The sequence below is a fragment of the Balearica regulorum genome, chromosome 35, assembly GCF_011004875.1.
Source record: "Balearica regulorum gibbericeps isolate bBalReg1 chromosome 35, bBalReg1.pri, whole genome shotgun sequence".
NCBI lineage: Eukaryota > Metazoa > Chordata > Aves > Gruiformes > Gruidae > Balearica > Balearica regulorum.
Window position 1 is genome coordinate 418990 of NC_046218.1, and position 13050 is coordinate 432039.

Consider the following 13050-nt stretch of genomic DNA (forward strand, 5'->3'; position numbering starts at 1 on the left):
CAGTGACACCCATTTTATTGGGGGGGGGGGGGGGGGAGAACAACACATGACATTGGGGGGGGGGAGGCAGCACTTTGGGGGGATCCGGGTGGGCACCCAGGGGTCGGGGGGGGGCACCCATGGGTCCGGGTGGGCACCCAAGGGCGGGGGGCAGCCCTGGGCGTCAGCGGTCGGTGCGCAGGTCGGTGGTGAGCGGGTCGTGCTGGATGGTTTGGTGCAGCATTAGGGCCAGCAGCCCCGCGCGGTTCGTCATGGCCGCCCGCACGTTGCGCTCCTGCTCGAACAGCTCGTCCAGCTTGTACCACTGCGGGGGGGCGTCAGGGGACACGGGGACATTGGGGGACACGGGGAGACACGGGGACATTGGGGGACACGGGGATAGGGACAGCCCTGGGGACATGGGGACACCCGTGGGGATGGCACTGGGGACAGGAGGAGGCTCTGGGGGAGCCTGGGACACCCTCGGGGACATGGGGACACCCTTGGGGACACCACCAGGGACATGGGGACGCTGATGGGGACATCCCTGGGGACACCACCAGGGACATGGGGACGCTGATGGGGACATCCCTGGGGACACCACCAGGGACATGGGGACACCGATGGGGACATCCCTGGGGACACGGGGACACCCTTGGGGACATCGCTGAGGACATCGGGACCCCCCTGGGGACATGGGGCCACCCTTGGGGATGTGGGGCCACCCTTGGGGACATCACTGGGGACATGGGGACCCCCCTGGGGCCACCCCTGGCTCCCCAAAACACCCCCAAGTCCCCTCCAGGGCCCACTGGGGACCCCTCAGCGCACCCCCCACCAGGTGACGTCACCGCCCCCCGTGAGGTCATCACGCACCACGCGGACGCGCTCCAGGTCGACCTCGGCGCGCCGCAGCTTCTCCCAGCAGTAGTGACGGTGACACTTGCGCTTGGGCACGCGGCAGAAATCCCCCGTCAGCTCGAAGACGTCCCGCACCAGGGGACAGCCGCACACCTCGTCCGCCGGCACCTGGGGGGGGGGGTGACGTCACATCCCCCATCACCCGCGGGGGGGGGGGGCGTCACATCCCCCATGGGGTGGGGGAACCGGGGGAGTGGCCCTCCAGGCCCCGCCCCTGCCCTTAAGCCCCTCCCACTCCCTCCCTGGCCCCTCCCCCCCGGGCAGCACCCATGGGTGCCGCTGACCTTGGGGTCGCGGGAGTGCTCGGGGCAGAGCACCTGCAGCCTCTTGCAGTAGGTTTTGCTCTGGGGGTTGTAGACGTCGCAGAAGAGGCGGGTGGCGCTGGGCGGGGCCAAAGGGGGGGGCGTGGCCAAGGGGGACACACCCCCGGGTTTTTCCCTGGGTGCCCCCCCCCCAAAGCACCCAACACCCCCCAAAAAATCCAGAATCCGGGTTCCCCCCCCCCCCCCCCGGCCTCTGCCAAGTAGTTGAGTGCTGCCCCACCCACCCAAGCCCCGCCCCCTGCCCAGGCCCCGCCCCTCACCCAAGCCCTGCCCCTCCAGGCCCCGCCCCCTGCCCAGGCCCCGCCCCCTGCCCAGGCCCCGCCCCCTGCTCACCCCTCGATGCGGGTGGGGTACATGGACCCGAAGGACGTCTGGCTCTCGTACTGCCGGGGGCAGGCGGGGTCAGCGTGGGGTCAGCGCGGGGTCAGCGCGGGGCACGAGGGTCGACAACCCCCAGCCCCCTACAGACCCCCCTACAGACCCCCCCCTGCACCCTACAGACCCCCCCCCTGCACCCTACAGACCCCCCCCTGCACCCTACAGACCCCCCCCAGCCCCCCCCAGACCCCCCCTGCACCCTACAGACCCCCCCCAGCCCCCCCCCAGCCCCCCCCTGCACCCTACAGACCCCCCCCCAGACCCCTACAGACCCCCAGCCTGGTCCCTCTGGCCCCTATAGCCCCAGAAACGCTGCCCTCAGGTTCTATACGTCCCACAGCCCCTATAGGGCCCAAGAGCAGGATCTGTGTGGCTCCTGGGGATCCCAGGGGAGCCCCTGGGTCCCCTATAGAACCCAGGGGAGCCCCTACACCCCCTATAGACCTGTGCAGTGGGTTCCGTATAGCCCCTATACCCCCCCGTGAGCCCCTATATCCCTTATAGCGCCCTAACCCAGAGTCCCTATGGCCCCTATAGACCCGGGGGAGCCCCTATACCCCCTATACGTCCCCAGAACAAGATCCATACGGCCCCTATAGACCCGGGGGAGCCCCTATACCCCCTATACATCCCCAGAACAAGATCCATACGGCCCCTATAGACCCGGGGGAGCCCCTATACCCCCTATAGATCCCAGGAACCGGATCCCCACGGCGCTGAGAGGACCTGGGGGGGGGCGCCTGGCCACAGCCCGGGGGTTCCCATAGGTTCCCATAGGTTCCTATAGGCTCCCCCAGGGTGCCCGCAGCCCCTATAGGGTGCCATAGGGGCGGCACCTTGGCGTAGCAGCGCTCCATGTGGCGCAGGGCCACCTTGGGGTTGATGGGGTGGCCGCAGGAGACGCAGAAGATCTGGAGGTCGGTGTCCTCGCTGTCACCCTCCGTGCTCTGGCGGGAGACAGGGGTGGGTGGGTGGGGGGCACCCATGGGTGGGGGGGCACCCGTGAGTGGCGGGGGGGGGAGCACCCACCTCCTCGTCCTCGCGGGGCGGGTGGCCCTTGGCGCGAGCGATGAGGCCCTCGAGCTCGTGGAAGCGTCGCTCCATCTCCTGGAGGCGGAGACGGGCCTGGTGCTGCTCCCGCCGGATCCGCTCCAGCAGCCGCTTCCCGTGTTCTTCCGCCACGCAGGGGCTCTGCTGCCACTGCTGGATCCGCTGCGGAAGGATCTCGTAGATCCGGCTGGGGGGGCGGGGAAAGGGGCGGGGTCAAGGGGAAGGCAGAGGGGTGGGATTGGAGGGGGGATGAGGAGGGGCGGGGCCAGGGGGTGGGCGGGGCCAGGGGTCACTGAATGAGTTGGGGGTGGAGTCAGAGTGGGGTCAATGGGTGGGGTCAGGTGGGCGGGGCTAGGGGCGGGGTCAGCGGGTCTATCACACTCTATACTGGTCTCTACTGGTCCATACTGGTCTCTGCTCACCCAGCACCCACCATCCTCCCTCCAGTACTTGGATGAACGGGGCATCATACGGGTCTATTATACTCTGTACTGGTCTGTACTGGTCTATACTGGTTTGGGTCTCTACTGGTTTGTACTGGTCTATACTGGTCTGTACTCACCCGGCGTCCACCTCGACACCACCATCCTCCCTGCGCTACTAGAAGGACTCGGGCATTACAGAGGTCTATTACGCTCTGTACCACTCTATACTGGTTTGTACTGGTCTATACTGGTTTCTACTGGTCTGTACTGGTCTGGACTCACCCAGCATCCAGCTTGACATCACCATCCTCCCTCCACTACCCCTGTGACCGGGGCGTCACACATGTCTATCGCAGTCTGTACCACTCTATACTGGTCTGTACTGGTTTCTACTGGTCCATACTGGTCTATACTCACCCAGCATCCAGCTTGACATCACCATCCTCCCTCCACTACCCCCGTGACCAGGGTGTCACACATGTCTATCGCAGTCTGTACCACTCTATACTGGTCTGTACTGGCTTCTACTGGTTTCTACTGGGCTATACTGGTCCATACTGGTCTACGCTGGTCCATACCGGTCTACGCTGGTCCATACTGGTCTACGCTCACCCAGCATCCACCTCGGCCCCCACCACCCTCCCCCCGCTACCCGCGTGACCGGGGCATCACCTGCTTTCTACCGTGCTCCGTACCCGCTCCGTACTGGTTTGCACTGGTTTGTACTGGTCTGTACTGGTCCCTACTCACTTGGCAGCCAGCTTGACGCCGCAGGCCTCGCTGCAGTACTTGGAGGGCGGCCGCGCGGGGCGGGTGCAGCCGGGGCCCAGGCACTGGCCCAGCCCGGCGGGGTCGCGGGCGTCGGGGCGCTCGGGGTGCCGGTTCCGCTCCCGGTGCCGCGGCTTCTGCCGGTGCCGCTTGTAGCGCTCGTCCTTCTGCCGCACCAGTAAGAACCAGTAAGCACCAGTAAGCACCAGTTCTGACACCGGCTGCCGCCAGGAGCCCTCCTGCTGGCTCCCGGGAACCGTCCCAGTAAGATTCGGGGATTCCCAGTAAGGTTCAGGAGCTCCCCGTAGGTCCCGGTAAGCCCCAGTTTGCACCAGTAAGCCCCTCGGGGATCACCACAAGCTCACTCAGGGCTTCCCAGCAGCTCCCAGTGCCCACCAGTAGCCCTCCCAGTGATTCCCAGTAACTCCCAGGGCCCACCAGAACCCCACCAGTATCTCCCAGGAGCCCTCCCAGTAACTCCCAGGAGGGATCCAGTAAGCCTCAGGGCCTCCCAGTAACTCCCAGAGCATCCCAGTAACCACCAGCAGCCCTCCCAGTGACTCCCAGTAGCTCCCAATGCCCACCAGTTACTTCCAGTAACCCTCCCAGTGACTCCCAGTAACCCGTAGCACCTCCCAGTAGCTCCCAGCAGCCCTCCCAGTGACTCCCAGTGCCCACCAGTAGCCCTTCTAGTGACTCCCAGTAGCTCCCAGTGCCCACCAGTACCTTCCAGTGACCCTCCCAGTGACTCCCAGTAACTCCCAGAGCCTCCCAGTGCCCACCAGTAGCCCTCCCCATGACTCCCAGTAACCCCTAGCGCCTCCCAGTAGCTCCCAGCAGCCCTCCCAGTGACTCCCAGTGCCCACCAGTACCTCCCAGCAGCCCTCCCAGTGACTCCCAGTGCCCACCAGTACCTTCCAGTAACCCTCCCAGTGACTCCCAGAGCCTCCCAGGGCCCACCAGTAGCCCTCCCCGTGACTCCCAGTGACCCCTAGGGCCTCCCAGTAGCTCCCAGCAGCCCTCCCAGTGGCTCCCAGTAGCTCCCAGTGCCTGGCCCCACCTTTTTGTCCGACTTCTTCTCCCGCCGCTTGACGTGTTTGACCTTGACGGCGCGTTTGCGCAGGACGGGGTCGAGGAAAGGGGCGTCCTCGGGGTCGCTGAGCCACGGCTGCGGCGGGAACATGCCAAGAACACGCCTCAGCACCACAAAAACACGCCTCGACACACCAAGACATGCCCCGACACGGTAAAACCTCCCCCCCGACGTGGAGAAACCTCCCCCCCGACACGGACGACAAATAGATCCTGATGCGCTAAAAACGTCCCGATGTCCTGAAAGTACGTAAAAACACGCCACAACATGCAAAAAACACGCCCCAGCATGCCTGAACACGCCTCGGCATGCCTGAAGATGCTTAGAACACACTTTGACAGGTGTGAACATACTTAAAACACCCCACAGTGTGCCTAAACGCTTAAAACACGCCACAGTGTGCCTAAACACGCTTAAACCACACTTTGACATGTGTGAACACAGTTATAACATGCCTCAACATGCCTAAACGTACTTAAAACATGCCTTAGTGTGCTTAAACATGCTTAGAACACACCTTGCTGTGCCTAAACATCCTTAGAACACGCTCCCACACACCTAAACATGCTTAGAACGTAGTCTTGTGTGTCTAAAGATGCTTAAAACATGCCTCAGCACACCAGAACACGCTTAAAACATGCCCTAGTGTGCCCAAACACGCTTGAAGCACACTATGACATGTGTGAACATACTTCAGACCTCAGCACGCCTAAACATGCTTAAAACACAGCTCTGCACACCTAAACACGCCTAGAACACAACTCGGCATGCCGAAGCATGTTTAAAACATGCCTCAGCACACCAGAACACGCTTACAGTGCACCTTGGTGTGACTAAACACACTTAAAACATGCTTCAACATGCCTAAACATACTTAGGCACACTTAAACATGCTAAAAACACGCCTCAGTGTGCCTGATGCTTCAAAATGGGCAGCGAGATGCAAAAAACACGCCTCGAGGTACCGTGCCACGCTAAGAACACGCCTCAACACAGGGAGGGCGACACGACGGAGGGGTTGGGGATGGTGACAGGCAGGAACACGCCACGGCATGGGGAAACATGCCGTGACACGTGTGTACGAGCCATGACGGGGGCAATGGGTGGGTTTGGGGGCGATTTGGGCTCCCCGAGGGTGAATTTTGGGGAAATTCTGGGGAATTTGGGGGTCTCCAAGGAAAATTTTGAGGAATTTTGGAGAAATTTGGAGAAATTTGAGGTCCCCGGGGTGGGGTTTTGGGGTGATTTGAGGCGATTTGGGGTCCCCAAAGCAGAATTTGGGGTATTTGGGGGAAATCTAGGATCCCTAGAGTGAATTTTGGGGCGATTTGGGAAAATTTGGGGTCTCTAAATTACATTTTAGGGCATTTCAGGACAATTTTGGGTCCCCAAGGCAAAATTTGGGGCATTTTAGGGATATTTGGGGTCTCCCAAGGAAGAATTTGAGATATTTTGGGGTGATTCCAGGGGGACTGGGGGTTCGCAGAGCAAATCATGGACATTTTGGGGCAATTCTGGGTGGATTTGGGGTTCCTGAAGTTCATTTTGGGGCAATTTGGGGGGGATTTGGGGTCCCCAACACAAAATTTGGGGCATTTGGGGGCCATTTTGAGGGAATTTGGAGTCCCCACCTCAAAATTTGGGGCATTTTGGGGTCATTCTGCGGGAATTTGGGGTCCCAGGAACAAATTATCATTATTTTAGAGAAAATCTGGTGAGATTTGGAGTCCCCGGGGTGAATTTGGGGGCGATTCAGGATGATTTGAGGTCTGCAAATCAGAACCCGGAGCCGTTTTGGGGTAATTTTAGAGAAATCTGAGTTCCCCGGGGCGCACATAGGGACATTTTGAGGCAATCTGGGGGGATTTGGGGTCCCCACCACATAATTTGGGGCATTTAGGGGATATTCTAGGAGGATTTAAGATCCTGGGAGCAGAATTTGGGGTGATTTTGGTGGAATCCAGGGCTCCCGGGGGGGTATTTAGTGCCATTTTGGGGTTACTCTGGGGGGATTTGGGGTTCCTAGAAGGTAGGAGGGGTTTCGGGGTGCCGCGGAAGTGGGGGGGCGGGTGTAAATTTGGGGCGTTACTCACCAAACCGTGCTCGTCGAAGGCTCCGGCGCAGAGCTCCTGGTAGAGCCGGGGGTCGAGGGGCAGCTCCTCGTCCGAGAGGTTCTCGGGGGGCCCCGTCGCCCCCAGCTGCTCCTTCAGCAGCTCCAGCTCCCCCTCGCGCCCCCTCGCCAGCTGGGGGGGGGGTAAGCGCCCACCCAAACTGCCGACACCCACCCCCCCACCCCTACCCCCACCCGAAGGGCACCCGAAAAGCCAGGAGAAGGAAAAACATCCCCCCCCCGCCCCCCCCCGCTCTGGGGGGGCACCCAGGGAACCCCCCCAACCCCACCCAGAAGGACCCGGGGGTCTGGGTGCCCCCACCCAAAGGGGATCCTGGGGTCTGAGTGTCCCCCCGCACCCACCCAAAGGGGACCCGGGGGTCTGGGTGCCCCCACCCAGAGGAGACCCAGGGGTCTGGGTGCCCCCCTCACCCCCACCCAAAAGGGACCCAGGGGTCTGGGTGACTCACCGAGGTGGGGAAGTACTTGTAGGACTCCTGGGGGGGGGAAGGACACGCCAAGGACATGTTAAGGACATGCCAGAGACACGGGGTGACACGGGGACATGTTGGAGATGTCAGGGACATGAGGGGACACGGGGATGTGTCGGGGACACGGGGGGGACGTGAGGGGACACGGGGATGTGTCGGGGACACGGGGGGGACGTGAGGGGACACGGGGATGTGTCGGGGACACGGGGGGGACGTGAGGGGACACGGGATGTGTCGGGGATAGGTCACGGATGTGACACGCCAGGGACACGGGGACGAGGTGACACGTCAGGGACGTGTTTGGGGACACGTCGGGGACACCCCGCAACCGCCACCAACCTCCCAGGGACACGCAACCCCCCCAAAGCAGGGCAAAAGCTAAGGACATGCTAAGGACATGCGAAGCGCTCGAACCCCACACCAAGGCAATGCCAAGCACACGCTAACCCCACGCCAAGCGCACGCTGACACCAAACTACGGCCACACCAAGCACACGCTAAAGACATGTTACGAACACACTAAGCACACACTAAGCTCCCTCCCAGCACATGCGAAGCACTCAAACCCCACACCAAGACCACACGGAGGCCACGCTAAGGGCACGCCAAGTCCATGCTAACCGCAAGCTACAGCCATGCCAAGGACACGCTAAACACACGCTAATGACACACCAAACACATGCCAATGACACACTAAACTCACTCCAAACATACGTTAAGGACACACGAAGCACTCGAACCCCACGCTAAGGCCACACTAAGCACACGCTAACCCCACACCAAGCACATGCCAGCGCCGAACTACGGCCATGCCAGGGACACGCTAAGGACAGACTAAACACATGCTAAGGCCACGCTAAGCTCACTCCAAGCACATGCTACGGACACCCCAAGCACTCCCTAACCCCAGCATAATCCGCCAATAACGTGCTAGGAACGTGCTAGTAACGCACTGAGGACAGGCTAAGGACACGCTAAGGACACGCCACTCACCCGAGCGCGCAACTGGCACTGCCGCAGCCGACACTTCTGCCTGATCTTGTTGGGGCCCCCGAATTTTTTCATGTCGCGACAGAAATCGCACTGCCCGCAATCCTCGGGGCGCCGACACGCTTCGCACTCCCCGCACATACGTGCCGACCGCTTGATCTACGCGAGGGGAGAACGAACAAACAAAGAAAATACCCGAGAAATTCCAGGCGGGAGGAGGGGGAGGGCACCCAGGATGTTCGGGGGGGCACCCAGGATGTTCGGGGGGGGCACCCACGGCCACCCCGATACCCGTTTCCCACCTTGGCGGCCCGTCCCTGCTCCAGCGCCAGCTCTTGAGCTTTAACGCTCTCATGTTCCCGTTCCTTTTCCCGCCATTTTTTGTGCCGGTAACGAATTTCCAGGGTGGGATCTTTCTCTGAGGGCGTAGTGTGTGTGTGTGGGGGGGTGTCAGGGGGATCCTGGTGTCCGGAGAAATCCCCTGAACCCCCCAAAATAAAGGGGGGGGGACGCGCACACGCGCAGGGCTCACCACGGCACTGCAGGCAGTACCACTCCCGGATGGCCTTGGCCATCTTCTCGGTGATGTTGATGCAATCGCCGTGGAACCACTCGTTGCAGTTGTCGCAACCGCTGCGGGGTGGGAGTGGGGGGGAAACACCTTGATTTGGGGTGTTGGGAGCCTGGGACACCCCAACTCCTGCCCTAAGGGTCCCAGAGACCCCCCAACCCCCACCCTAAGGGACCAGGACACCCCCTACCCCCACCCTAAGGGTCCAGGAGCTGGGGACACCCCTCACCCCCCACCCTAAGGCTCCCAGACCCCTCAACCCCCACCCTAAGGGTCCCAGACCCCCCCTAACCGCACCCTAACACCCAGGACACCCCCTACCCCCACCCTAAGGGTCCCAGGAGCTGGGGACACCCCCCACCCCAAGGGTCCCAGACCCCCCTACCCCCACCCTAAGGGACCAGGACACCCCCCACCCCCCCCCCCCAAGGCTCCCAGACCCCCCCCCTACCCCCCCCCCTAACACCCCAGGACACCCCTCCACCCCCCCCCCCAGGCTCCCAGCCGCCCCCGCTGACATCATGAAGCAGTTAATGTCGGGTTTCCGACACACGCAATAGACCGGAGCGTTCTCCTCCCCCCCCGGCCCAGCCTCCGCGTCCGAGAACTCGCTGTCCTGTGGGGGAAAAGACATCAGAGCCCGAGACAACCCTCCCCCACACGCACACACTCAAAAGGGACCCACGCGTGTGTCGCGTGCGTCTATGTCCCCCTCACCATCGTCCCTTTGTCGCGACCGCCGCCTCTCACGGAAAACCGCCGACTGGCCGCGGGCACAGGCGGAAGTAGAGGGAGGGGGCGTGGCAGGCTTCCGGTTCCGGGTTAAGGGGAGGGCGTCAAAATGGCGGCGCCCATACGGAGAGGGTTAGGGGGAGGTGTTCAAAATGGCGGCGGCCATCTTGGCGGCGGCCATGTTGGGGAGGGAAAACGTCACCGGCTCCCTCCCGACCCCCCACAGAGACACGTGACCCGTGGTGGCAGTCGGTGACGTTTATTGAGGGCTGACGGGGGGGGGGGGGGGGACACAGGTGACGCAGCTGACACGTTATGTCGTCATAACGTCACCCCGTCACTGTCTCCCCTCACTCCGGCGGGGCCTCCAGGGGGCGCTGCAGCCGCTCCAGCTCCTCCACCAGCCTGAAGGGGGCGGAGACACGGAGTGGGCGGGGCCACGAGGGACCCAGACCGCCGGTGGGCGGGGCCTCTGGCCACCCCGGGGACACCCACCTATCCCTGCGGCTCTGGCAGGCCTGTCGTCTACCAAGCTCCGCCTCCAACCTCCGCCTCGCCCCCTCCTCCTCCTCCTCCACCAATCGCCTGCGAGAACAAGCCGTTTCAGCCGAGGGGATGGGCGGAGCCAAGCAGCCGTGGGCGGGGCTTATCAACCCAAAACGGGGGGGGGCGGAGCTACACTCACGCGGCCACGTGGGCTTCGGGCCCCAGCTGCTCCTCCGCCTCCAGCAGGTGGCGCTCTGCAGGGGGCGGGGCCTGGCACCTCCCGCGGGGCACCCATGGGGGGGGGGGGGGCACCCATGGGTGCGGGGGGGGGGGGCACCCAGGGGTCCGGGGAGCACCCGGGGGCTCACCCTGGCTCAGCAGCTGCTCCCGCGCCTCCTCCAGTCGCACCAGTTCAGCTGCCAACTGGGCCGGGGCCTGCGGGGACGGGGTGGGGGGGGGGGCACCCAGGGGTGCCAGGGGGAGGCACCGGAGGGACCCCAAAGGGCACCCAAGGGTGCGGGGGGGGGTGGGGGGGGGGTCACGCAGGGGTGTGGGGACTCACGTGCGCTTCCCGTAGGTGTTTGTGCTCCTCCATGATGTCATCGAGCTGACGCCAGAACTCCTGCCTGAGGGAACGGGGGGGGGGGGGGGGGGTGTGTGTCACGTGACCCGCCTGCGTCACGTGACCCTCCTGGATCACGTGACCCCCGCCGCGTGCCCCACCTGTGACCCCGGCGCAGGTGACGCAGGCGTCCCCGCTGCTGCCCCGCCCCCTCCAGGTCCTGCTGGCGGCCCAGGCACAGGCCCCGGCGCCTGCGGGGTCAGGGGTCAGTGGGAGGGGTCAAGGGTCACGTGGGGTCAAAGGTCAAGGCCAATGGGGTGGGTGGAGGGGGCACAGAGGGGTCAGGGGTCACTGGGGTGGCTGGGAGGGGTGAAGGGTCGCGGGGGTGGGGGTCAAAAGGCATTTGGGGTCAGAGGTCAGAGGTCATCGGGGCGTGGGCACAGGTGGGGGCAGGGTCGCCACTGGCCCCTCCCACTCACCTTTGACCTTCGGCCTCCACCTCCTCCCTGCGCAGCCGTGCCACCCGCAGCGCCTCTGCCGGGGGAGGGGAGGGCAGCTGGCACCCCAGGGGACGCTGGGAGCTCGCCGTGACCTCACTGCGTGACCTCACCGCACGACCCCGCCATGTGACCCCGCCGCGCGACCTCACGTGACCTCACCGCGTGACCCCACCATGCAACCTCACCGTGCGACCTCACTGCGTGACCTCACCGCGCGACCTCACCGCGTGACCTCATCGCATGACCTCATCACACCGCCTCACCCTGCTTCTGCTGCCAGAGCCCCTCCAGCGCCGACTGACGCTCCTCCACTGGGGGGGGGGTGTGTGTGTGCGCGTGTGCAGGGGGCGGCGCCATGACATCACGGCAACGTCACAGATGTCGTGGCGATGTCACAGGGGTGGCGCAGTCGCGTCACACTCACGCTGCTCCAGGTGCCGCCGCAGCCCCTCGCTGCGTCCCTGCGCCTCTGCCAGCTCCCGCGCGGCGGCCTGACGTGCTGCGGGGACAGACGGACGCGCGGTGACAACGCGTCGACACGTGGTGACAACGCGTCGACGCGCGGGCGCTTTCTCACCTCGCTGCAGGGTGCGGATGCGTCCCAGCAGCGCGTCCAGGCGATGGCCGCCGGCGGCGGGGCGGGGGACGCCTGGGGGGACACGCGGACGCCATGGGGACACGCGTATACACCCGTGCGCACACGCGCGGACGCACATGCACACGCACGTGCGCGGCCGCCGCAGCCCCTCACCGCACAGGTCACCGTCCATCGCCGCAGCCTGAGGGGACACGGGGGACAATGGCAGCCGGCGCCCACGTACAGGCCCCTCACCCCTCTCACTGCGCTGCACCGCCATTTTCTGTCACGTTTTTGCCCCCGTTTTCTGTCCCTTTCCCCCCATTTTCTCTCCCCTCTTCCCACCATTTTGTCCCATTTTCATCCTCCATGTTCTGTCACTTTTTCCTTCTTGTTTCTGTCACCTCCTCCCCTGCCATTTTCTCTTCTTTCTCCCCCCATTTTCTGTCACATTTTTCCCCATTTTCTGTCCCCTTTTTGCCCACCATTTTCTGTCCCCTCTTCCCTTTCTTTCCCTCCCTTCTTCCCCATATTTTCTGTCATGTTTCCCTCGCATTTTCTGTCACCTCCCCCTCCTTTTCTTTCCCCTCCTTCATTTTCTGTCACGTTTTCCCCTTTTCCCCCCACTTTCTGTCATGTTTTTCCCCCTGTTTTCTGTCCCCTCTTCCAGCCCTTCCTGTCCCCTTTTCACCCTCCATTTTCTGTCACTTCTTCCCCCTTTTTTCTGTCACCTTCTCCTTCCACTTTTTCGCCTCTTTCCCAGCCATTTTCTCTCCCTTATCCCCCCCCGTTTTCTGTAACATTTTCACCCATTTTCTGTCCCCTCTTCCCTCTCTTTCCCTCCCTTCTTCTTCATATTTTCTGTTATGTTTCCCTCCATTTTCTCTCACTTCTGTCTGCCTTTTCCTCCATTTTTTGCCACCTTTTTGCCCTCCAGTTTCTGTCACCTCTTTCCCCTCGTTTCTGTCACCTTTTCCACCTCTTTTCTGTCCCACTTCCCTCTGTCTTCTCTCCCTTTCCCCCCCGTTTTCTGTATCTCTTCCCGCCTTTTCTGCCCCCCCCCCCCTTCCTTCCATTTTCTCTCACATCTCCCC

General features: G+C 63.0%; 2 protein-coding genes across 4 annotated transcripts; both read right to left on the reverse strand.

The window, feature by feature from the left end:
* CXXC1 (CXXC finger protein 1) lies at positions 1-9890 on the reverse strand. 3 transcript variants are annotated; one of them, XM_075738720.1, is made up of 15 exons: positions 9817-9890; positions 9618-9715; positions 9061-9161; positions 8831-8946; positions 8532-8687; positions 7518-7544; positions 7031-7066; positions 4905-5012; positions 3827-4011; positions 2631-2838; positions 2438-2548; positions 1557-1606; positions 1185-1281; positions 856-1008; positions 1-304 (listed from the first exon to the last, which is right to left on the reverse strand). In XM_075738720.1, exons 1-15 carry the CDS (start codon positions 9817-9819, stop codon positions 164-166), a joined length of 1590 nt encoding a protein of 529 aa, XP_075594835.1. In that variant the 5' UTR covers positions 9820-9890; the 3' UTR covers positions 1-163. The 3 variants fall into 3 exon arrangements, with proteins under 3 accessions (XP_075594835.1, XP_075594834.1, XP_075594836.1); XM_075738719.1 differs by having other exon boundaries at positions 7031-7180; XM_075738721.1 differs by lacking the exon at positions 9618-9715 and having other exon boundaries at positions 7031-7180; positions 9817-9882.
* Positions 9891-10165: 275 nt separating this feature from the next.
* Positions 10166-12942, reverse strand: LOC142599113 (synaptonemal complex central element protein 1-like). Its single transcript, XM_075738769.1, has 12 exons — positions 12927-12942; positions 12131-12158; positions 11957-12028; positions 11804-11878; positions 11643-11690; positions 11359-11413; positions 11041-11130; positions 10880-10943; positions 10686-10752; positions 10517-10571; positions 10327-10416; positions 10166-10236 (listed from the first exon to the last, which is right to left on the reverse strand). The coding sequence occupies exons 2-12, from the start codon at positions 12147-12149 to the stop codon at positions 10182-10184; spliced, it is 690 nt and encodes a 229-aa protein (XP_075594884.1). The 5' UTR covers positions 12150-12158; positions 12927-12942; the 3' UTR covers positions 10166-10181.
* Between the last annotated feature and the right edge of the window lie 108 nt (positions 12943-13050).